The sequence below is a fragment of the Morchella sextelata genome (genome assembly GCF_020137385.1).
Source record: "Morchella sextelata strain SCLS chromosome Unknown scls_2, whole genome shotgun sequence".
NCBI classification, from domain to species: Eukaryota; Fungi; Ascomycota; class Pezizomycetes; order Pezizales; family Morchellaceae; genus Morchella; species Morchella sextelata.
This window is the reverse complement of record NW_025408617.1, coordinates 1,248,690-1,272,801: the sequence shown is the minus strand read 5'-3', so window position 1 is coordinate 1,272,801 and position 24,112 is coordinate 1,248,690. Positions and strand designations below refer to the sequence as shown.

The 24,112-nt window shown below is 47.1% G+C and overlaps 8 protein-coding genes across 8 annotated transcripts; 3 read left to right on the top strand and 5 right to left on the bottom strand.

The window, feature by feature from the left end:
* Positions 1-514: 514 nt before the first annotated feature.
* On the bottom strand, positions 515-1,519 carry H6S33_005589 (uncharacterized protein; the record flags this gene model as incomplete). Its single annotated transcript, XM_044836952.1, has 5 exons — positions 515-532; positions 600-1,227; positions 1,279-1,339; positions 1,396-1,447; positions 1,505-1,519. The coding sequence occupies 5 exons, from the start codon at positions 1,517-1,519 to the stop codon at positions 515-517; spliced, it is 774 nt and encodes a 257-aa protein (XP_044698898.1).
* Positions 1,520-2,278: 759 nt separating this feature from the next.
* On the bottom strand, positions 2,279-3,455 carry H6S33_005588 (uncharacterized protein; the record flags this gene model as incomplete). The annotated part of the gene is made up of 6 exons (XM_044836951.1): positions 2,279-2,322; positions 2,390-2,643; positions 2,702-2,829; positions 2,966-3,076; positions 3,195-3,345; positions 3,406-3,455. 6 exons carry the CDS (start codon positions 3,453-3,455, stop codon positions 2,279-2,281), a joined length of 738 nt encoding a protein of 245 aa, XP_044698897.1.
* A 483-nt stretch (positions 3,456-3,938) lies between these two features.
* On the top strand, positions 3,939-5,360 carry H6S33_005587 (uncharacterized protein; the record flags this gene model as incomplete). The annotated part of the gene is made up of 1 exon (XM_044836950.1): positions 3,939-5,360. The coding sequence occupies one exon, from the start codon at positions 3,939-3,941 to the stop codon at positions 5,358-5,360; it is 1,422 nt and encodes a 473-aa protein (XP_044698896.1).
* Positions 5,361-6,638: 1,278 nt separating this feature from the next.
* H6S33_005586 (uncharacterized protein) lies at positions 6,639-9,266 on the top strand (the record flags this gene model as incomplete). The annotated part of the gene is made up of 2 exons (XM_044836949.1): positions 6,639-7,908; positions 8,077-9,266. The coding sequence occupies 2 exons, from the start codon at positions 6,639-6,641 to the stop codon at positions 9,264-9,266; spliced, it is 2,460 nt and encodes an 819-aa protein (XP_044698895.1).
* A 2,073-nt stretch (positions 9,267-11,339) lies between these two features.
* Positions 11,340-12,714, bottom strand: H6S33_005585 (uncharacterized protein; the record flags this gene model as incomplete). Its single annotated transcript, XM_044836946.1, has 2 exons — positions 11,340-12,217; positions 12,399-12,714. The coding sequence occupies 2 exons, from the start codon at positions 12,712-12,714 to the stop codon at positions 11,340-11,342; spliced, it is 1,194 nt and encodes a 397-aa protein (XP_044698894.1).
* A 1,516-nt stretch (positions 12,715-14,230) lies between these two features.
* H6S33_005584 (uncharacterized protein) lies at positions 14,231-16,618 on the top strand (the record flags this gene model as incomplete). Its single annotated transcript, XM_044836945.1, has 1 exon — positions 14,231-16,618. One exon carries the CDS (start codon positions 14,231-14,233, stop codon positions 16,616-16,618), a length of 2,388 nt encoding a protein of 795 aa, XP_044698893.1.
* Positions 16,619-17,679: 1,061 nt separating this feature from the next.
* H6S33_005583 (uncharacterized protein) lies at positions 17,680-18,861 on the bottom strand (the record flags this gene model as incomplete). Its single annotated transcript, XM_044836944.1, has 2 exons — positions 17,680-17,846; positions 17,904-18,861. The coding sequence occupies 2 exons, from the start codon at positions 18,859-18,861 to the stop codon at positions 17,680-17,682; spliced, it is 1,125 nt and encodes a 374-aa protein (XP_044698892.1).
* Positions 18,862-22,816: 3,955 nt separating this feature from the next.
* Positions 22,817-23,555, bottom strand: H6S33_005582 (uncharacterized protein; the record flags this gene model as incomplete). Its single annotated transcript, XM_044836943.1, has 3 exons — positions 22,817-22,913; positions 22,974-23,288; positions 23,359-23,555. 3 exons carry the CDS (start codon positions 23,553-23,555, stop codon positions 22,817-22,819), a joined length of 609 nt encoding a protein of 202 aa, XP_044698891.1.
* Between the last annotated feature and the right edge of the window lie 557 nt (positions 23,556-24,112).

The following is a 24,112-nucleotide window of genomic DNA, read 5'->3' as shown; positions in this document are numbered from 1 at the left end:
TAGTAGGGTAAACTCCTGACGTTCCTGGGCTCAGGGGAAGCCCAATATCGATTGGCTGGATATATGAAGGCATATTCGAGAAGTCCCCGATAGAACATCCGAGATAAGGGGAAGGCACGCGACCAGCAGAGTGGTGGGTACTTCATGAGTGTGCCTATATTGATATAGTCTATCGGCTCTAGAGTAGCATGTAGATAGGAATCAAGGGAGTACCTACTCCAGCCCGTAAGGTCTGCATGTGGGTGCTAGCCTGTTAAGCTGCCAGATCCAGCTGTACCTAAGTCCACAATGCCTGAAGGATCTGAATGCTGGATGCAGCTTTATCAGCGCGTCAACACTATCCAGGACTCAGGGACGATATTGAAGAAGGGCCGGATGCCCATTAATGTGCTTGAGCAAATGTAATGAATTATGGAGACCGATATAAAACAAAGAATCAAAAGAAACTCCGGTTCGCATTTTATTTATCCACCATGGAATACCTAAGAAAACAAAAAATAAGGAAACCCAAAATTCACCCCTCGTGCACAACCTATCACCAAACAGTCAGTCAAACTCTCGAAATAAACACCAGGAAATAATGAGGATCCAGAACTCACCGCAGTGTCCAACACCTCGACTCTTCCTTTTCCTTTCGTCTCCTGCCCAACCAGGTCAACCAGTCCCTTATATCTCCCCGGCTCCACAAAGCCAACACACTCCCAGTTACCACCCTCATACCCCTCCTCCTCAACCTCCTCCACAAACTCCTCAACTTTCTCCTTCACCCTCTTAACACAGACGATCCTCAACCTCATGCGCGCCCTCGCAATCCTCACCGGCTGATGATACACAAGTGCCTTAATGGCCTCCAGCGCCTGCGCCTTACTACTCTTCTTATCCGTGACGCCATGCCACGCCGGCACGCCCTCCTCGTCGCTCTTCCGCGAACTCAGCTCCTGCAGCGCCTTCTCTATCATGGTCCCTGTGTAGACACGCTTCGTCTCCGGGTCGACACACATGTTTGCGACCAGCGATATGACTTCGTTGTGGACCATCTCGAGCTTCGCATTGCGCTCCTTCTCGCCGACTTGCAGCTCGCCCTTCTGCAGGATCTCGAGGATGATGTCGGAGAGTTGCGTGGAGGCGCCAAAGGACTTTTGCAGGTCGGCGTGCGGGGCGACGGCGCCCTTGGAGACGTTTGTGAAGACTTGGTGGATCTGAAGGACTTCGTCGAGGTCGGTTTCGCTAGCGTGTGGGTTAGTGGGTGGGGGTGGTAGGTTGGGAGAGGATACTTACACGCCAGAACGGTACTCGAGGACTTTGTTCTTGTAGCAGGCGATTTCGTAGCGCTTTTTGCCTGTGGGTTGTTAGTTATTGGGTAAGACTGATAGTGCGCGGGGGGGCCGTGGGTACCTTTTTTCATTTTGACGACGGCGACATTCGTCAGTTTGATCTGGTTTGAGGGCTGCTATGGTGTTAATACTGATTTTTAGGACTGGCCTGATTGAGAGAGGGTGCTTACTTGGTTAATCGGCATCGTGCTTGTTTCCGGTGTGTATATTCTCGTGTGAAACAGTTATGGTAGGGGAATGAAGTCTTTGTAGCGGGGTTGGTGTTGAAATGTCGAAGAGAAAGAAAATGGGCTGTCGGAGGTGCGTCAGTGCCAAGAGTTGGTAAGCGTCTATGCCCTGGAGGGAAAGTTCTATGAGCCCGGGTGAGAAGCTGCGATTACTATCTCCGTATGACGGTTATGGTTCAGGTTATGGCTCATAGTGTACCGTACTCATTCAGTCCAGCAGGAACACCTCTATAACCCTCATGTCTACATGACCTTATGTCCTGTAGACTTTACGGACTAACTAACCAGCCTTATTAAGAAACATTATCCGGAATTCAGCTGTCAATGATTTCTTGACCTTATGTTTCTGTTTTCCCGCTACACGATAAGAGCTTTTATCCGCACTTTACTGCATCAGTCCCCTAGAAGATACACCTTACTACAACAGTCCGAAGAGAAATCACAATACATCACCCACACCCGCCACAAGGAACTGCTGAATATAAATCCTTCATCTGAACTTTGGAGCACTCGCTATTTTGAAAACCCAGAACCGTAAAATTTATACACAGAAAAACCCGCGCTGAACTTTTGCTTCCCTTTTTTGTTCGCACATAGGGGCCACACAACAATCATATAGCGCTCAACATCTTTGATTTGTGTACACTATATAATTTTTTTTATTCCCACTACCATGCGCACACAACCCAAAGAAAAGAAAGAAGAAATAGAAATCGTTTAACCCTTCTTCTTGGACACACCAACGGTGCGACCACGACGACCTGTTCACAAAATTCATGTCAGCCAATCTTCCTCCCCATAGAACCACGCTCAGCGGGGAGAACGTACCGGTAGTCTTGGTGTGTTGACCCCTGACACGGAGACCCCAGTAGTGTCTGAGACCTCTGTGGGCACGGATCTTCTTCAGCCTCTCCAAGTCCTCACGCATCTTGTTGTCGAGGGCGTTGGCAAGGATCTGGGTGTCCTTTCCGTCGACGATGTCACGCTGCCTGTTCAAGAACCAGGTGGGGATCTTGTACTGGGTGGGGTTCTGGATGATCGTCACGATACGCTCGAGCTCCTCAGTGGTGAGCTCACCGGCACTGGAGAATATGAATGTTAGAGATATAGTGTAGAAATGGAAGGGCGAGGAGCTAGTACCGCTTGTTGAGATCAACATCGGCCTTCTTGCAGACCAAGTTGGAGTATCTACGACCGACACCCTTTATCTTGGTGAGGGCGTACATAACCTTCTGCTTTCCGTCAACATTGGTGTTGAGAAGACGGAGCTATTGAAAAATGCTGTTAGCTTCTGTATCGTCCAAACTTCTCGATCCGTTCCATATTCTCCGTTCATTTGCCGTAGCGAGATGCGGAGGTGTCGAAATCTCCAGAATGAGGCTGGGGCTGTAAGAGGCGACTTACAATGAACTGGAAGTTCGACTTCTCGCCGGCGACGAGAGACCTATTAATACCACCAGTATCGTTAGCACGCCATTTCCCCAATCCGTTGTTTTTCGCTTCCTCATGTCCTCCCTTCCACCTCAATCAACCCGCTGCAACCACCACAAAACACTTCCCATCCCCTCGTTTCTCTCCCAGGCCAATTCCACCCATCCCAGCCGAACCAGAAAATACGGAGAGAAATCCTTACATATTGGGCGAGCTGTTTTGGTAATTCGGCGTCGGGCCCTTTAGGTTGGTGTGGTGGGTTGTCGAGTCGTTTGTAGATTGAAATTTTGGAGTAACTGGGAGTCGCTGTTGTTACGGTTGTGTGGTTGCACTTGACGAAGTGTGGAATGGGACTGTTGCGGGGTTAGTGCCCTTATCGCATCTAATCTAATCTGATGATCAGCCCGTAATACTTGGCGGCCTGAACTTTAAACGCACTTTCGCCAATAATTTTATGACTCATATGTAAACCCTTCTCGTGCTGGTTTGGAGAGAAATCATTATAGCGACATTGCTTCCAACCATGCCTTCCTGTGAACTATGAGATGTGGAATGTTCCTTTTTGCTTTAGCTGGAATAATCCAGAATAGGTAACGGGCATAGGCTGCCTTACGCTTGTAACAGCCGGGGTCAATGATCACATCAGCTGCAATTATGCCTACTAACTAATGTTCTCTTGAATCATCGCTAAACGATTTCATTAAGATTAAAACTACAGTACCGTATCTGCAGGAAGATACATTCCACCGTATTATTTATTTATTTACTTATATACCATATGCCCGACCGCCCGACACAGCCGCAGCTGCGGAAGCTCTGCGCACATCCCTGCACCGCCAATTTGAATGACACATAGGCTCAAAGGGATATAAATACGGTACTGCACCAAGCACATATATATCCGAGTAGCTGTTGATCTAGATAACCTTCTTAAAAGTCATACAAGATGCCGCAACGAAAACAAATATTCCTCCTCGACCTCCCCAACGAGCTCCTTTATGAGATCGCCCACTATGTTAAAAACCCAAAGGATCTCCTGATGACCTGTCATCGCTTCTATAGCATCGTTTACCCGCACTTTCCCGAATCATTCTCCGCAAATTGCACATCCCCTACGTTAATGCTTCATTACGCCATCACTGCCCGCGTTAACGAAACTACCTTCCGCCGCTTGTTTACCCATATTACTGAGCCTCTTACCTTTTACGACCCCCCCGACCACCCTGACAAGATATTAGCCACTGTAGATAACATCGATGAAATTACAGCCCGTGTTATGGCGAGACCTACGACGATAAGACTAGAACGACGCATTCTGCCCTCGTACCGCGAGCACCACGTCGGTACTGCACTCATGCATGCTATATATACCAAAAATGTGAAGATGGTTAAACATTTTACCGAGGTCTTGAATCCTGCGGCGATGTTCCGTTCCCGAAACTTAGACGTTCCATTTGATACCGCCGTGTCTAGATTCGAAACCGACAAAACCGATACCGACAACATCGCGATCTTGAAGATATTATTCAAGACTGTCCATATAAAGTACTACGTAAGTTGCCGGGGACACTTCTGTACACCGCTGTTTTGGGCGGCGCTGCACAATTTCGAGGATGAAGTGGGAGCATTGGCGTCGAGGAAGGCCTCGTTCAATGACACTGAATTATATGGGGGGCTCACGCCCTTAACGATGGCAATTTCGGCAAACAACGATAAGATGGCAAAGCTTTTGATTAAGCTCAATCCTAAGTCTTTTTTGGAACAGACACAATGCGCGGTGGCAGTGGCAAGGAAAAATGGCAACGGGAGTCTGGCTAGATATATGATAGCTGAGTCGCTTCGCCTGGCTGGTGTTGACAGGGTGTATGGGTGGAGTGCACTTCATATGGCAGTAAAAGACAAGAACGAGGGGCTGGTGGGAGAGCTATTGGGGAAAGGTGTGGACGTTGATGCGCAGGACAACAACGGTAGAACTCCACTTCATCTGGCAGTAAATGATGAGGAGGTATCCAATGCCATAGTGATACTTCTGATCAAGAACGGCGCCAAAGTCTCCGCGAAGGATTATCGTGGCAAAACACCCCTTCATCTTGCGACACGCCAATTTTCTCTCTCGGTTGTGAGGACTTTACTACATGCTGGGGCAGATGTCAATGCGAAGGATAGACATGGGAATGGGCCTTTGGAAATTGCGCAAAAACTGATGTATATGGATCCGGAGCATTATCAGGACATTTCCTCGATATTGATTTATGGTGGTGCTATTCCAAGCAGAGATGGACATTATGTGTCTTTTTTCAATCGGGGTTATTCCATGATCCAGGAACAGGCGGTTGGAAGCCCCAGGACGGCAATAGATTACATGTAGTTCACTCTGGAGGAGATGTCTAACACATGTATCTAATCTCGCTCAAAGACTCTTTACCAGTACCAATTATGGTTAGCTTGAAAGTGACTAAATCAATCGAGAAACATCTGCTGTATATACATCGAGTGAGGATGGGTGACGATAGCAACAACCCTAACCCTATCGCCTTGTCGCCCTGATAAGGCCCTCGCTAAAGAAATTAAGTCTAACTTAGCTTACGTTCAGCCGCACCTACATCTCATGACCCTTACAGACAGAGAGGTTCCTACAGCTTCAGCTTATGTTTTCACTCAACAAATATCCATATCCCTCACACGGTACTGTAGGTGATACATATCTCACAGCTTACCGAGTCAAAAAAGGCAAGAATAGCGGGGTTGCACTCGAACACCGCCCCGCCGGCCGCCAAAAATAGCCACAGGGAAATAGCGGACAGCCAAGACTAAGGCTGAAACGGTAACGACAGGGACTGGGGAGAGGTTTACTACTCCAAAGTCGGAGAGGGGCGTCCTTCAGCCGGTGGGTGGGGGAAGAACCTGAGTGCACACTGCACACTGCACACAGGGCAATGAGTAACGGAAAGACTTGGAGTTGAGGGGGGCAATAATTCACGTTGTGCTCTTAGATCAGATAGTGTGCAGAAGTGGAAAGAAGAGCTCTCTCGGCTTCCGATTCTCTGGCCCCATGCCCATCCATCCATCCATCTGGTTCGTGAACGTAAATTATACTAACGTACATACATCTCCGTTCGGAATTGGCAACACTTTTAGAGCAGTTTGCCCTGCTTTAGTGCATACATGAGGAATTGAATAGCTACGGTACTGTATTTACACCGCATACCGAGTACGAAGAAGCAATCTAGAGACCCTGGGAGACCTGGGAGAGAGGAGGACATTCACCTCTGGCTTCCGCGCCATCCAACATTGAAGCGCCCCCCCCTCTCCCAATCACTCACTCGCGCTCGCCTTCACTCCTTCTTCCTCCCCTCTTCTCTTCGTCTTCCCGTCCGCTCCTTCCTTTCACTCCCCCCTCACGTATCCGTTTAGGAGAAGGTGTATCTTCCCTCCTTCCATCTCTTACTGCTCTAGGGCGCTTCAGCCTCTCTCCCCGTTCCATCAGAGTGCATAGTACATTACATACATATTGTAGTATCAAACGCTCTGTGTGTGCGTTTCTTCTTCTTCTCCATCGGCCCAGGTCCTTATTTAGTTTTCACTTTTCTTCTACGCACTCCCCCTCCTCCCACCACCACCCCTTAAATAGTTTTGCCCTTTCACCATGCCTATGCCTTCTTTCTTCGGTAGTGGTAAAGGGCACTCCCAAAACCGCCTTTCTTCATTATCCCCTGCGCAAAACTCTTCAGCCCCCCCCGGCCGCCCAACTATATCTGCCCCTCTCTCCAGTCAGTCGGTCTTGGACAGTTATTCTGGCAAACATCCTAGTACGACCGTTCAACTTGTACCCATTGACAAAGGTGCGGCTGAACTGAGTAATAACAACAACAACCACTACCACCACAGCGACAACAACCCCTCACCCCCCTCCACCTCCTCTTCTCACACCACTTCAACAAGAAAGCTTCTCCACCGAGAACGAAACCCTGGCCCCCCCTCTCCTCAGCCAGAAAGTACAGCATCAAGTATCTCTAGACGTATCTCGTTACGCCATCACAAGCCTGCGCCTATTCAGCATTATCAGCAGCAGCAGCACTCCGATAACGGTAGCTTAGACCCTTATCTTCAACACTCGCCAATACGAGTCTCTCACTCGGCCGGAGGTTCAAGCAGACCTCAGTCTATGCTCCCGTCTCCACTCGAGACTGACACAGACACACAGCACTCATTTGAGTCTGACCATTTGGCCCAACAGCAACAGCATTATAACCACCAGCAACAGCAACAGCAGCAACAGCAGCAACAACAGCAACAGCAGCAACAACAGCAACAGCAGCAACAACAGCAACAACAGTACCAAGAGGGGTATCAGCAAAACCACCAAGGCACTGTTGAGCACCAACAGCAGCAGCAACACCAGCAACAACACCAGCAACAGCAGCATCAACAGCAGCAACATCAGCACCATCATCAGCAGCCGCCTCCACAACAGCAAGGGTACTACGAACAACCACACCCGCCGCAATATCAGCAAGACTATCAACAAACAAACTCCCAACAGCAGGACCAAAGAGGTGCCCTGATGACTCCAGTTCAACAAAATAATGCGCCGCGTCGGTCAACGGATGCTCCCCATCAGACAGGCCCTCCTTCCCGCGAGGTATCTGGTTTAGGACAGCAGGGTTATTCTGGACAAGGAGCACATCAAAACAACAGAGGGACTGAGCAACAATCCTACCAGAATCAAGGTGGGGCTTCCGGAGCCGGTAATAATGGTCAATCACAACTGCCCTATGACCCAGCAAAGTTCGAGGGACAACAAGGAAGAATGACACCAGAGAAATCTGGGGCTGATGCCCGATCCGATGCTCGAGCAGCACAAGCTCCAGAAGCTATAAATGTTCCGCAATTAGTCCAGGAACATGAAACTTTGCGTACGTGCATTTTATACTATCACCAGTGACTTATTCTTAATCCATTTCTCCCCGGACTTTAAAGTCCTTCCACATCTCGTTTTTAGTCGTGAATCCGAGTGGACTTGAGGATGGTAAATATGTTTCTTGAGTAGTGGCTTGAGGATGCTAACAACCATGAGTATGTAGAGGGCAAGTACCGCAAGGTTAAAAACCTTTACTTTGAGAGCAAGTCCGAGATCGAGCGTCTCCAAAATACCCTCGCCCACCAGCGTCTTTCTCAATCACGTACTTCACTGGATGACAACGAGTATGTCTCACGTTTTGAACGCCTCGATGGCGCCATCAAAAACGTTGCGTTTGAGATTCGTCAGTCCTGGAAGACGATTCCAGGATGGCTCGTAGGTGTCATAAATACTGGTGCTGAGCTGAAGGGCGGTCGCGAAATGACTGTTGTCGGACGAGCTAGTATCTCCAGATGGGTTGTTGATGAAATTCTCGAACAGTTCTTTCATCCTGCTCTGGATATCAATTTGAGTACTCAATTGAAAATTATCGAGCAAGGCATCAGGAAAAACACACCACTGCCACAATCCAGTGAGGAAGACGATGCGTTAAGTACACGCGTGTGCAATTGGAGACTCACTACTCTGGATGCGCTTCAAGGTGTTATCAATGGCAAACAAGCTGCGGATGTCAAAACTCGTTTGGCCGAGTATTTGGTTAAGAAATTAGTCGAAAGTTTACAACAGCACCTTCATGAGCCGGCGCCGATGGGCTTGCTTGGGGGCGTGCAGATGATTGTAGATATTGCTATAGGCCTTGCAGCAAATCTTCCCCTTGAGTCTAGAGAAGTAAAGGTCTGGTACCCTCATCCGGGAGAAAGGTTCGATACAAAGTTCATGAAGCCCGAGACGGGTATTCCACCCTTGGCCGCACCAACAGCCCAAAAACCTACCGGTGACGGCGAAGGTAAAGAAGATGCGCCGGCGGATGGAGAAACTCAGGTACCACCGCTCCTGCCGGCCAAGGACGATCCGAAACCCATGCCATCATCAAGGGCCGGAATCGGGGGTCTTCCACCACAAACACCGCCCCAACAGAACCCCAAAGAACCTCCCGGGAAGAAGGTCGGTGGTTTCTCTCGAGTGAAAAAGGCACTCCAGGGAGGAGGGATTACTTCCCCACCGCCATCAAGTCCAAATATGCCCCCCCAGGTACAGCAAAATGGGCCGGGAGCTGCTGGAAGCCAAGTTTCACTTGCACAGACACCTAGCGCACCAGAGGCCCCGAAGAACGAGAAGGTTAGAGTTGCTGGATTCATGGCGGTAGAAGTTAGAGGAAGGAGTATTCTCGTCAAGGCACCGATATGGATTTAAACGGGTTCCATGATACTGCTTGTTTTTGCAATATTTTTCTTTGATTGGGAGGAGTATAGTGAATATTAGCCCCTTATCTTATTTTTACTTTGGCGTGTATTTCCTTTGTCACGATACCTATGAATTGAGAGGAACCAAAATAATCCGAAGGGATATATACTTGAGGAGGATTCAGTTTGGAGTGTAGGGTTGGGAAATGGTTGTCGTTTTTCGTGGGCTTGTAGTATGGTGTAAGAATAAAAAAAGATGCGCCATAGTCTGATTCCGATCCTTGACTGTATCGTACGAGTTCATGCTGCATAGAATATCACTCGGACACAGGGCTAGGGGTTATGATGAGAATGTCTCAGATCCTAAGCATCGACATATGTACCCAGATAACCAATAGATATGCCTTGACACACACGCAGACTGATCATGTTTATCGTCTGGAAAACTTAAATTAGTGCCTATGGATTGTTGGATCATGAAATATCACTCGCATATAAAGGGTTGCTGTCAACCGTAAATACAGTTGTAGGCGCATACCGCCAGGCTATATTTGAAACTCAAATGGCTCGCTTAGAAAAGAGAAATAACTCTCCTCGTACAAAATAACGAGTCTAGCGTGGCTGTCCGGGGCCTTCTGATCGGTTTAGCCTTACTTACCCAGTTGATTCTACAACCTGTGAGGATTGGAAAAAGAAGAACATAAGGAGAGGGAGAATGGCCTTGTAGCCAGCAGCCACAGCCTCTCTCTACGTCTCACCGCCTGAAGGCAGAGAAATAATATGGTTTAGAGATACGATAGGCATAACTATCGGATGCGCTCCTACGTAGTGACGGACGTTTAGCAATATTCAGCTCCCCATTCACATCTATCTAGGTATATAGCAAATTTAAGAGTTCATATCTATCACGGAAATCAGGAAAGCGCCCGTAAATCGTTACAAAACCAATCCCACCTTAAAATTACCACCGAGTGATATTACATGACCAATCACATACTATCACTCGGGCTACCAGCCTCATGTCGGGACACCGCCCCACATCTCCATACCAGATGACATGCCCCCCCATCCCCAGCCCCATCATCACATCACATCGCATGAATGACTGGTACGTAAATTACATTACATGATGTACCCAGTAAGCCTCTGCCAATCCCCGGCCCTGTCGCGAACCATGCGCGTACGAAAGGAGGGGGAAAGGGCAGTTGAACTAATTTAGTTGCTCTAGCGCCAGCCCATCGCGTTCCGAGATAGGAAAAACACGACTTCAACCTCAACCTCATTAAACGCGAACTTCTCCGCACTTACGTGAACGTGAACGTAAACGAACACCCCCAACTTGATTATAAAAAATTTATGTAGTCTATAGTAGCCTGTTTTTAGCATCTAAGGTCGTGAAGTTTTCATAAGGTCCATATTCAAGAAAAATAACAAAGGAAAGAAAAAGAACGCCCCTCCCCTGGGTCTGTGAATGTAAAACAGCCAGCCTCTAAAAGGCAGCATAGAATAGTTTGTTGCGCTCGTTGCCCTAGCAATGCTTTCTCCCCCATTCCCTCCAAACCAAAAACACGCAAACACCCCGCGCCGCAGTGCAATTTGAAGAAAAATAAAAATAGGATCCGATAAATAAATAAAATAAAAAACACAAAAAAACAACGCCAGCGCCCAATAAAACAATTTTTCTCCATCCTTTTTTTCTCTTCAGGATTTCAGATTTTTCATTCCCCAAGTTATACCTATACGAGAAACATTACCATTTCTCTGAAAAAAAAAAAAAAAAAAAAAAAGACAAAACATGATATAAGAAGTACACAAACGTATCGTAGCTAATAATGGACACCCGCAAACACGCACATAGGATAAACGTAGACGCAATCCATATGACCTACACTAAAGCCACTAAAGAACACTAACATGAAGAACCTAAAAGAGGAAGTTAACTCCGTTGCCGCAGCCACCACATGAATATGCCAGAACTACTGGGCACAATACAGTATAAAAATCACTGTATCGTGATCAAACAACCAATTGACGCTTACACAATTGTGGTCGTTCCAATAAACCACCGTCTCTGTAACAAGCATCATCGCATATTGCGCATTCCTTCCAATCCCATAACCCTCCCTCCAGTGAGAGCCAAAGGAGGCCTAGAGGGATCTCTTGCTGAGACCGAGGTCGTGGCACCGCCAGCAGCTCTCCTTAAGGAGCTAGTTCCAAACTTCCTCGTCGTACTGGACTTCTTCTTCAATGCACCGCTTGTAGCAGCAGAAGTGGTAATGATAACCTTCTTCGTTTTCTCACCCTCCTTGCCCTCTACAGTGGCAACCAGTTTCTTTTCCGCCAAAAGTGTGTTGACAGCCTTTGTACCTAAGCCAATTCTTTGAGAACGTCGAATAGGAGAGGGAGAGGCCTTTCTCGGTGATGGAGAGCGGTAAATACGAAGGGGAGAATCAACCTGAGACTTTACGGGGGACGAAGGAGCAGAGGCCTCAGAGCGGTATGGCGATAAAGCTGGTGACATCTGACGAACAGCTGGGTGAGCGGACCTTTGGCGAATGGTCTTTGCCATAATCTTGCCTTTGCCCTTAGAGTCCCCGGAAGTAGAGGCTAGAATAACATCAATTTTGGTGCGAATTTCTTGCTCGCGCTCATCAGCGGAGTCATCCTGGTAGTATTCAGTCGCTGTAATGGTCCCAGTGACACCTGTAGCCGAATGTTTACTCGATGACGCACGAGCAGTAGTAGCATTAGCCGTGTTCGGAGAGGGGTACGCAAGGACCGATTCGACTTCGATTATGGCGCCACTGTGTTCACCAGATCTACGACGGCGAAGATCTCCAAGAACTGCTTCATCTCTCTCAAAGACCTCTTGGGTATCAAGTTCACGAAGGGGAATACGATTATAACCGAAAGTCTTTTTCTTGTGGGTTGATTTCTGGGAGATGTTCTTGGAAATACCAGCTGATATGATAGACGCGTTAGTGTCATTGGAAGGATATAGAACGAAATAAATCATGCAGAATCAAGCATTCACTGGAAAGTCATCGATATTCAACTCCAAGACGGGAGGTATGCGTCACAAGTCTTCAATGGTTGATTGCATAAAGAGAGAGAAAAGGGAGTATAATGATGAGATACTCACACCGTAGCCTTATTGGAGATCCTCCATTATTGTTAGCACGATTAACGCTTGATCTTGACGGCCCACATGGCATGTTTTCCTTATTGGCCTCCGCAATGTTGGAAAACAATGACACGGTTGACGTCGGGGCAAGAGTTGCAGTCTTATCCGAGAATATAGAAAGTGTCTTGGTACTGGAACTCTTGATGTTGGAAGTTTTGACAGGAACCTTCTTTTTCAAAGGGTCTGTTGTACTGGATGAAGAAGTTATCGATTTGGTTGATACTTTGGATGTTGTCTTGACACGGCGGGGAATAAACGATCCAGTTGTTGGCATTTTTCTAACGGGAGCCGAGACAGGCTTTGTTGGCGACATTATCACTTTTGGATCAAATAGCAAATCTGATAGAGAATTAGTATATGATATATATGAATGAAAATCAAATGTAGCCGGGGGATTAATTGAAATATCTACCTTTTTTTTTTTTTCAAGAAATGTGGAAACAGAAACCGGATGCAAGGAGTTTACGAGAATATTCAAATGAACCGAGATGTTGAAAGTCTGATGCACAAAACACTCCTTCACAAAGGGGACGGACTCCTTCGTGTACGTCTGGGAGTGGGCGGTTAGAGAAGAGCCCTCTGCATAGCCACGTCCAGCGGATCACGGTAAAATGAGTTGAAAAGTATAGGGCAGTGGTGGTGACAGAATATGAAGCAACGGGAGGGTTGTTAACGGACAGAAATTGAGGCAACGGATAAACGCGTTGAAGTAGAAGATGGGTTGGCTGAATGTCGGGGTTGGTCGAGGAAGGAATGGAGGTTGAGGAAACTCAGGAAGGAGTGTGTGGGAAGTGTTGTGAGTGGTGAGTAAGTGAGTGGTGAGTGACCGAGTGCGAAACCGAAGGGCGCCGGCACAGACGGTGGACACTAACTAGCACGTGTGGGGTTGGGAGGAGGAGGAGTAGGAGTTCGTGTCCTGGATTGATGAAGAGTATGCTGGTCGTATGTAGGTACCAATATGCAGCACAGAAGGGGGGGTATATACTGAAAGGGCTAGCTAAGAGAGAATGTGGGAGAGGAAGGCGAAAGAATTAACGGAGATGTAGGAAGTATAGTATAGAGTTATGACGGAAGAAAAAGGCAGGCACTTCACAGCCAGGAAAAGAGAGTCAGGAAACGGAATTGTGAACACTATAGAGGCTAATAATGGCTATGTAGCGAGGAGGCTACAGTTGAGAGGAAGTGTGGTGGGATGATGAGATGTGCAAGTAGGCAATATTCACAAGTTACAAATATGTACTTTACTCTTACTTTAGATATTAGAACTCTGCCCAATCCACAGAGAAGATATTGGGTCGAAGGATATAACAAACCGATGCCTAGAGAGAGAAAATGCAAATGGCGCCGGTGTCGATACTTTCGAAAGATGTATGCGCGTTACAGAGTCGTTGCCGGAGAAAGATTTGTTGAACAGGTATATCCTTTGTTTATCCCTGCGTTGCCCTACCGTTGCCATAGCGACACGGAACAAAGCTGGCTGATCTGGCAAAACACCGTCAAAAACAATCATTTTCTTTGTTAATACACTTGCCCCTTGTTTAACTTTGCATAGTCCTCTTCCTCCCTCCTGCACTCCCCTCCCCTCCCCTCCCCTCCCCTCCCCTCCCCCTCCCCCGCCATCAATAACAATCCATCCCCTCTATATACATCATCTGCTTCAGCTTAGACAAAGTGTTCCTCCTTGCATACGCGAGATATCGTACATTCCTCTTTCAACACATCCATCTATCCATCTTTCATCGACCTCCACCTCCACCTCCCCTCCACCAACCTGTTACAAACCACCAGCCATGACCTCACCTTCAGACGCAGCTTCTGTCCCGCTACCACCCGGAGATGACACTGCCTACTTCAACACACCTCAGTCTTCGGTGCTTGCTCCCACACCCCGTACTCGCAACCGCAACGTTCACGGATCAGATAATGACGAATCTACACCGAAAACAACGCGCACGCAACTTGAAGGTGCATATTCAAATATGGATACACCCACTCCACTAAATATGCTTGGCCCTCAGGAACTAGAAACACCAAGGGGAAGGCCCCAACAAAGAGGTGGGAAGTATCATCCTGGGCAAGCCAGCGCTGCACGACGGAGTAAGAACCTTAACTCATCTATCCGTCAAGACTCTCGATCGTCGGGCCCAGATTCAGGCTCGGATGAGGAGGTTGACGAGGAGGTTGACGAGGAGGTGTTGGATGAGGATGCAGTGGACGAGGAGATAGTGGACGAGGAGGCAGTGGGCAAGGAGGCAGTGGACAAGGAGGTGAATGAGGAGGGGGTGGATTCGTCAGAAGATGACTTTGAGCAGGCTGAATATGCAGATCTCGATAAAACTGTCGCGGTAAGCTTGAACCCAAGCAGTAATCCTCTCAATATGAGTACTCCTCTTCAGCGCCAATTCCCGGGCCTGCATTACTCAGCAAAATCACATACAACACCCGCTAGGAGACTCTTGGCGAACAGCAAGAACTTTTTTGGGACGCCCAGCGCGTCACTGGGCCCTTCAACATTCATGAATCCTGATATTCTACCCTCGGCGTTTTCAGAAGACAATATAAACAACTTTTCTCTCTCGTCTGCAACTCCTCATAGACTAAACACTATTCAAGGGTCGCCTGCCGGTATAGAAGCATATGGATTGAGTGTTGAAGGCCAATTAAGCACTCAGTTACGGGAGAAGGAAGCCAAGATTCGGCATTTGGAGGGTATGCTATCTGCCCAAACCCCTGGACAGCCGCAGGTCAACTTCGACGACTTTTTCGACTTGTCGCCCGAAAAAAAGATAAAATTTAATCCACCGGCCGAAGGTACTCCAATCACAGTCAAGAAGCGCCGCCGATCACCGGCGAAAGAAACGCCTAAAACGGCTAGGAAGACTCGAGCAAGTTCTCGCACCGGCTCGAAATCGCCTGTAAAGGCGTTTCTTGGCCTTTTCGAGAGCATTACACCCATGAGATTGACCGCGGAGGAGAAAAAGGAGGAAAGAAGAAGAAGGGAGACTCAAGAGTTTAGGCAGTTCAGTTCCGTGGATTTAGAAGCTTTGAAAGAATACCTTCCACCTGTTATAGACGAGAAAACGGAGGATGCCATCGAATCGGTCCCTACAACTACCAGAAAATCCAAAAGCCCAGCAAAAAGTCCCGCTAAGAATTCTGCAAAGAGCCCAGCTAAAAGCCCAGCTAAAAATTCGGCAAAAATTATCGAGGCTGATACTGAATACCCAGAGACAATTGCTGAAGAGGTTTCTCAACCGGAAGTGACTATACCATCCCCTCCTCGTGGCCGAAAATATCGATCCAGCTCTGCCCCACCAGCGCGAACACTCCTCGATGCAAAAACAGAAAAGATCCCCCCCATTCAAAGTAGCCTTCCAGACAACAATCCAATTACCAGCCTCCAAGCTCGTGTTGCCCAACTGGAGGAGGAACTTGAAAATGCAACAGTTAGCCTTCAAAGTGCCATTGCAGCCTTGAATGGGGAACGCCGTGCACGTATGGCAGCAGAGGAGACGTGGTGCTTTCTCGAGATGGAACGGAAGTTTGGTGCCTGCTGTAAATTTGCGCATGCCGCAGGAAAAGAAACAACTGAAGTCGCAGCAACAGTGCCGCTACCGAAAAGTCCCGTCGAAAATATTACAAAAGCAGTTCCAGTACCAGATGAACTTCCTCTTGAAAACAACAGATACGGTGCAAGCACAAGGCCGGCGAGTAGAATGGACCGGGCACCTTCGGAGGGCAGGGCCATCGCAAAGCCTGTGAGTAGAGTGGATCGAGCGACATCTGAAAGTAGGACAATGGATAGGCCTAGTAGTCGAATGGCAATCGACAGGCCAGCAAGTAGAATGGAGCGTGGAAGAGGGGCTGGACAATCGACCTCGACATCAAAAATTGGACATATTCAAACTGCTCCACCACAAAATGCGGGAAAGAAACGGCCTAGAGATGAGTCTGCGAACTCGGGGATCTCAATGAGGAAGGCGCCGATTCCAAGACAACAAGCTGAGAAGAAGGTCCTCGGCGGTCTTACTGGTGCGGCGAATGTTCCGCTTGGTGGAGGTGCAACTCAAAGTTCGGGTTTCAAGAAGCCCACACTTGGAGCAGGGGCCGTCAGGGCCCCTACGGGTGCAGCAGCAGGCACGAGGAGCGCATTGGCCCGACAACAGGCAAGGAGATGAGCGCAACCGATGAGCCCTGGAGAAGGGTTTAATGTCGTTTGATACGTGTTTTCCGATTCTTGTTCTGTCTGTCTCTCTTGCATTGCGGGGAAGCGGTGGGGTGTTTCTTTCTTTTCTTTTTCTCTTTTTTGCTGCTAATGATGTTTACCAATTGTGTATGTGTGTTACGCGCGAGATTGTGTGTAAAAAAAGAGGGGGTCTTGTATCTCGAAGCCTCTTACTAAAATTGAAGGGGCTTGAGAAATTTGTTCTTTGGGGGGATGTGATGGACATTCTTTTCTGACCAGATGGTTTTTTGTTCAAATTCTACTTCTGCTTGTGGTTCCTCTTTATTCTTTAATTTTAACCATCTTTAAGGTTTTTCTATACTACATGTAGATTATGCGATGTTATTGATGGCACGAAATGTAGTGTAGCGAGTGATGTATTGTGATGCATTATGTAGTCGTTACTTGGCGATAACAATCATATCTACCCCGCGATAATATTTTTTTTTTTCAGGAGCTAGTAAAGTAACGGACAATCCAGAGTTTTATTTACGGTGTCAGCATCGCAGGTAAAAAAATTGGCAAAAGAGAAAAGAAAAAAGATGCCCGAGAAGGGATTTGAACTAGCAACACCCCGTTTCGATCGGGGGACCTCCGGGTTATGAGCCCGGCGCGCTTCCGCTGCGCCATGTTGCTATGGTGCTACTAGCGCCTATTTTCTATATCAACCCTCTTTCAATGCTTACGGGACTAGCGGATTGGCTAGTTCCATAGTGGAATGGACCCTCGACAAATAGAAGGCGTAAGAATATCGATGTAGCGAAATATTATCGCAGTCAACTGTACCTTCGAGTGATCTGTTGTGGAATACCCTCAACATGCACTAGCAATTGCCCCACGGAACATGGAGAGATTTGGTCTTGCTCGGGAAAAATTTGCATACGGTTTTAACATACGCCAGCACAACAATCTTCTTAACACAAAACTGGAATACAAATATTTAATAATGCTAATAATAATACCAATCCCATAGCGCCGGTTACGTTACAAAAAAACAGATAATAAGTACTAAGTCTAATCCATCCGTTTCCCGATTTCAGACCTCCAACCCTCTGCTCTCTCAAAGCCATTCTGGTAACCGTGGTAGTCCCTCATGGCTTCATATACCTGCTCCTTAGTATTCAGTACAAATGGGCCGTGCTGAACCACAGGCTGGTCTAGAGGTTGTCCTGCGATAATAACTATATCTATGGTTAGCATATGAAACCTTTCAGTGGGGGGGTTTAAAAGCAACATACCAAATCTTGCATCTGTCTTTCCTTCAACGACAATACCGTCGCCCTCTTTCTCAAACACCACGTTATGGAATGTCGGGACGTCCTTCCCTTCGACAATTATGCTGCCTTCCAGGATATAGAGGAATGCATTCCACGCTTTCGGCAGGATCTGCTTCAAGGTCCCCCCAGCCTTGACCGTCACATCCAAGATCCAAACAGGTGTATACGCAAGCTCCCTAACGCCCTCTGCGCCCTGAGACTCCCCGGAAATAATCTTGATGCTCACCTTCCCGTCATCTGCCTCCACGACGGGGATCTCATCGCCTCTCAGATCACGATATCTAGGTTCACAGAACTTGAGAGCTGTAGGAAGATCTACCCAGAGCTGGAGGCCGACGTTAGGGGTGGTGGATGCGAGTCCGGGCATCTCTGCGTGCATGATGCCTTTACCGGCGGTCATGAATTGGAGATCACCAGGGCCGATGGTACCTTTGTTTCCAGCGAAGTCTTCGTGATCGACGGAGCCAGAGAGGAGGTAGGTTATCGTTTCCTGGCCACGGTGCGGGTGGTCGGGGAAGCCAGCGCCAGGGCCAATCGTGAAGTGATCTAACATAAGGAACGGGCTGAAGTTCCTGAGCTGCGCGGTACCAACAGAACGGCGGACACGTGCTCCAGCACCTTCAGATTGCTCAATTGCCTCAAAGGCCTTTGCGACTCGGCGAGAAGTAGTGAGCGTTGACGGTGTATCTGGGACCACAGTGGGTGCTTCGAAGAGAGTGCTTGCTGTCGGCGTTCCTGTGGCGGTCGCAGGGAGGAGTACTTCCTTGATTGAGGCCATGATATCTGATTTCTGGATATTCTCGAAAATGGGTGTTACAGCTTCGAGGATCTCTTCGGAGGTGGACGAGTAGTGGCGACGGCAGTAGTAGGTGAGGTAGAGCGCGAAGAGACAGACAACTATACTTTCGAAAGTTCGCATTTTGAAAGGAATTGAGTTGGTTTTCGGGCCTGGCAGTTGTTCTTATGGCGATGGTGATATGTGGCGAATTCGATGGAAGTGTAAGGTGTTCATTATTGATGCCCTCGTAAGAATTTGTGATGATTGATGATCATGGTGGTGATTCGTAGGAGCCGCATGTGCAGGGTTGACTGTGCATAGCGTAATCGAGAATAAGCTGTGACAAAGGTGTTTGGGGCGCCATGCACTCTCCACAATAACAGGTCGTCTTGTATGAAATACCGACTATTTTATAATTATACTAACAGTTAACTAGGTGGGTGCTCTGTAGATCACTGGATGACAATTATTTGATATTGCCTACTGTGGTTAGCTGAAGATCTTGTACTGGAAATACTCGTTCCAGGAAGCATTCTGATTGGAGGGATTTCTGCAACTTTCTATGGACAGCTACAAGTATCCAGGCATATTGATCATTGATTGCGAACATGTTTTGTGTTCTTAAGAGTATTCCTAGTCCTGGACAGTGTTCGCTAACGATATATCACAACCCTAACCCTACAAAGCACATCACGGCATATCACTCGTACTTAGCTACATCTCGTAATTCGCGTTTCGCGGCTAGAACGGCATCTAGGACTGAGAAGGAAGATGAAACAAAGCTCATGGGATCTTTATGGAAACACGAGTCAAACTCATGAACCTATAGTCACCCTTACACGGGTGTGAATAGTCTGGGGAACGGATCAAAACTTCAATCCTAGTTCCAACATGTACGTAGTATGTGCATTTAGTACATGTAGTGTATACTGTATCTACCCGCTAGACCATAGCGGGCGATGAAACTGATATATACTCCGTGGGGCTAGACTACTAACGGAAATAAAGTTTGGAGTGGACACATAAGACAGCCAGTTCTACCATCCTAAGTCAATACATGTATCCATCACAACAGCCGTCTATGCATCCCAAGCAGTCGATTCTACCTCTATTAATCATCCAAAATCAACTACACAATGTACACCACGCTCCCCACGATTTCCAGCACCTTAGTCGTGGCTTTCTCGACACAGTGACCCCTGAATCACACACTGGTTCGATCTCTCCATAATCCGTTGTTGCAGGTAAACCAAATTGATTCCAAATGACGTCAGTGTACGTATATTATTTTCCCCATAATTATGTGATGAGATACTGATACTAACGATAATGGTATATCTGTAGATATAGTCTCGTTTCCATGTTAGAAAATCATCCACACAAGGCTGGGCACGAGGCTAGTAGATATAGTATAAAACGTAAATATACATTCGCATAAAGCTTATCCAATTGACAGGAGCTTGTAATAGAATCTTGGGATTTGAGTTTTTAATCGGTTTCAACCCCGGCCTTTGAGGTCCTTACAGGGGTTCTCGGATTTCGGGGATTTGGGGGCTCGGGACTCGGGATCTCATTGTATATTTCTAGCGATCGATCCTTTCTTTATTTCCCGGCCCTGCTACCCAGGATCTGCAACCGCTCAGGGCTATGCTATCTAAATGGAGCACAACCCAGTCTTAGGTCCTGTGCCGTATTTTACCGGGGAAACCCCGACTTCCATATTCTTGCGCATGGTGGGACTAGCAAGAACCCCGGTTTTAAGTGCATTTGCATTTCTACACTTAGGTACATACGGCTAGGGAAGAAATCGAAAGATTGGAAGGGAAATCGGCCACTGAATCTGATTTGCTCTGGATCACGGCTCTTATCCGCTGGTCAGCCTTTAACGACCCGTAGGGAGGAATAGCTCGACTCAACGCCCTCACCGGAGAGACAGCGATTGGCGCTTTTCAAGGATTCAAGACAACCTATCGCTTACTGTTTTAGTATGTAAAAAGCGTGCTAAACAAACCTTACTAAACCTGATTTGAAGGGGAAATTACGTCTCATGGATTTTCGTAGACAGCAGCTTTAGGCCCGAGCCTACGCGTGCACTTAAGTAAAGTCACACATAGACGTGTCTTCAAAGTGAAGAAAGAAAGAAAAAAACGCGGCTGGAACTGATGGGAGGATAATTGGGGTAGGTAAGTTTCTTATAGGACTTTCGGCCCTATTATGCAGAGCCTCGTATAGCTATGACCTTCCACACTAACCAAAACCTTGGTGTTCCAGCTTTATGACTGTTGGGGTTTGAGAATTACTTGTTCACATAGCCCGCTGTAAGAATAGGTGAGGATAAATATCACTAAGCTGCCTGCTTACTCGGTTGATTAGTTGGTAAAATTGATTCAAAAAATTTCGTCTACAGCTTCTTCTGCCCTAAAATACTTTGCAACCTCAAGCTCGATTTTAAGTTTGATAGGTAGTTCGCTTCGAATAACACAAAATGGGAGACGAAAGACCAAGCCTAGAAATGTGGCCCTCAAAGCTATTCACAATAGTTCGCACCCTTCAGTTAATCGTCAGCTTAGCGGTAATAGCCGTAAGTGTGTTGATGGTTAACAATGAGTCTTGGCCGTTAGTCCCCATCATCTCAATACTATTGATAATTGTAAGCTTATACAATATAGGTATATCATATTCACAATCCTTGTCGGATGCCTCATGGCCATCTATAATCTCTTTCACTTCTACAACCACTGTCGGCGAAGGCCCTTTCACCCACTCACAGGCATTACTGTCGACCTGCTGTTCTTCATTATGTGGTCCGCCGTAATAGTGATATTCTTAATATTAGCGGGAGGGGCAATACAGTATCGCTGTGCCAGTTTGGCCAAGACACCTTATATCGAGCCAGCCGGGACAGATACAAGTGGGTGGGATCAGTATCTTGTTACGAAAACTAGGTGTGATATATTGAAATGGGGATTTTCATTGACCGTCATCGAAGCGTTTGTTTCCCCTTATACTACTCGAGCGGGGTTGAGTAGGAGGCTGACTGAGATGTGGAATGTTTAGGGTATTAGTGACAATATCAACTATATTGGCTGCGGGGGCGCAGGTCAGAAAGCTCAGGAACAAAAATGGCCATTGCGGATGTTGTAGATATAGGGCTCTCGAAGATGCAGAGTCGTGTGAGACACCGATCGCGAGGACTTAAGCCTTTTTTCTGGATTATTGAATTAATGACGTTAAATTACGGTGTTATGGTAGTTAAATACACGTACAGCTGTACATAGATATTGAGAGCAAACCTTCCTAGAATTATATGCCATGAGTTACAGTGGCATCCATGTTTATAGATTTAGTAACAGACACACTTTATGAAAGCAATTACATATATAATTTGTCTTGTAGGTTTAATCTTCAGATTAGAAAGTGGGACTAAAGGGAAACTTGAAAAAGTTTACCCCCCGTTCTGAACTAAAGACACCGGATATATTTGACCCATACATGTAAGAAATCAACTATCAGCGATTGGTGACTAGCAAAGCCATCTTAATACCAATGCAAATATAAAAAATATTGTTGTTCTAGGAACGTGGGTGCGAGACCCGGGGGGGGGGGGGGGGTCGTGGTTTTGTGCACAGTGCCTTCATATAATCTCACTCGAGGGATTGGCTAGTTTGGGGTGTTAGTATGGTTGTGGGTTAGCGTGCTTAGATTTCTAGGGAGTTACGCACATCTGTTGAATGTACACGCAGGCAGATGTTTTGGATGCCTTCTTCTGTTCTCCAGAGCCATGGTTTGGGATTAACTACATGTACTATGACGATTTCCCGAGCTTATTGGAAACGACGTCACAATATGTGAGACCATCCATGGTTTTTAGATTCTATGCTGCACATTACTAGGGCGATAAATTAAGATTAGAAGCACATTATTTCTCTATCATTTTGATATCTATAACTACAGAAATTCTATAGATCTACGTAACTAAATAAAAAAGTTGCATAAACATATTAAATTCATTCTATAAGCGTAGCAGTGATACTTGTAGTTATGGCAGTTTTCCTCCACCTTCTCCCGCTCTGACCTACTATATAGTCCCTTAAGATTAAACGATTGTACCATTAACCTGTACACTGCGCCTCGGACATCCATTACCGCTCACACCCTCATAAACCATCTTCATAGTCGGCACCCAAAAGAATCTATCCCAAAAGAAATTAGTATATCTAACAGCATACAGCAAATCTGGGGAAAACACATACGTAGTCAAGCTCAAAATCATCAACTCCGCCTTCAACAGTCCACAGATCTCATCGGGTCGATCTACAATCATCCCGCCCTCCGGCTCGCACAGATCACCAATCGCCTTGATGTGTACCATGCCCACGCATATCAACAGGATGATGTACGATAAGAAGAAGTGGATCTCGAGCAGGATCGCGGCGCCGGGAGAATAGAGACTGGGCTTTTTGTAGTATCGACGGTACACATCGGTGATTGTATGTGGGAGAGTCAATGCGATTATTATGAGAGTGAGGAAAAGTGTTCCCTTCAGGGCTGGTATAACACCCATGGGACTATTGAAGGTATCTAATTAGCATCATTTCATCGTAGGATATGGAGGGGTATGGGTCTACGAGGAAGTACCTGTTGAAGACACGGGTCAGGACATAGACATCGATCACAGCAATCGTCAAAAATAACACCAGCTGTATAACGCGGGCGGCCAGAAAGCTGCAGCGAGTACTACTAGCGGCTGGAGATAGCCCATTACTAGCTGGGCAGCTTGTAATTATGGTGATCGAGACTTTCGAGTCCGTGTAGACAACGTCTGTTGGCTTCATTGTCGACGATGATGGCAGCGGTAGTGGGGGTTGGCAAACAAAGTAAAAGTCTACTACGAGCCGACAAGGGATATATAGATATATAAAAGCCCAGGAAAAGTTGTAGCTTCAGCCTTGTATGATACTCTAGCAACAGCTACAGGGCGGTGCACTGTTGAATTAAGGCTCCGAACCTAGAGTAACAAGACGTGCCAGGAAGGGTCACGGGTGCTCGGGAGATCAGTGAGATTTCGCGCAACGGACACAGAGGCGGAGGACAAATAAATACAACCTATGCGTGTTTCATTGGGTCTACACGAACGGCAATTCTAGACAGCTTTGGTTCAACACCAGTGCCAATGATCTCAATGATCTCGATTCAGACTCATCCCAGCCTCGTCTACTGGAACATCGAGGCGGGTACCACTCGCGCTAGTTCTAATCGGGACTGGACACGGAGGCCTCAGGCTCATGCATAATCCGACATGTCACATTCTAATGTGCTTTTTTTAAGCACAGCCTTGGACCGTAAACTTCTCATGAGAGGCGTATGTTAAGGAACAGCAATAAGTATGTTA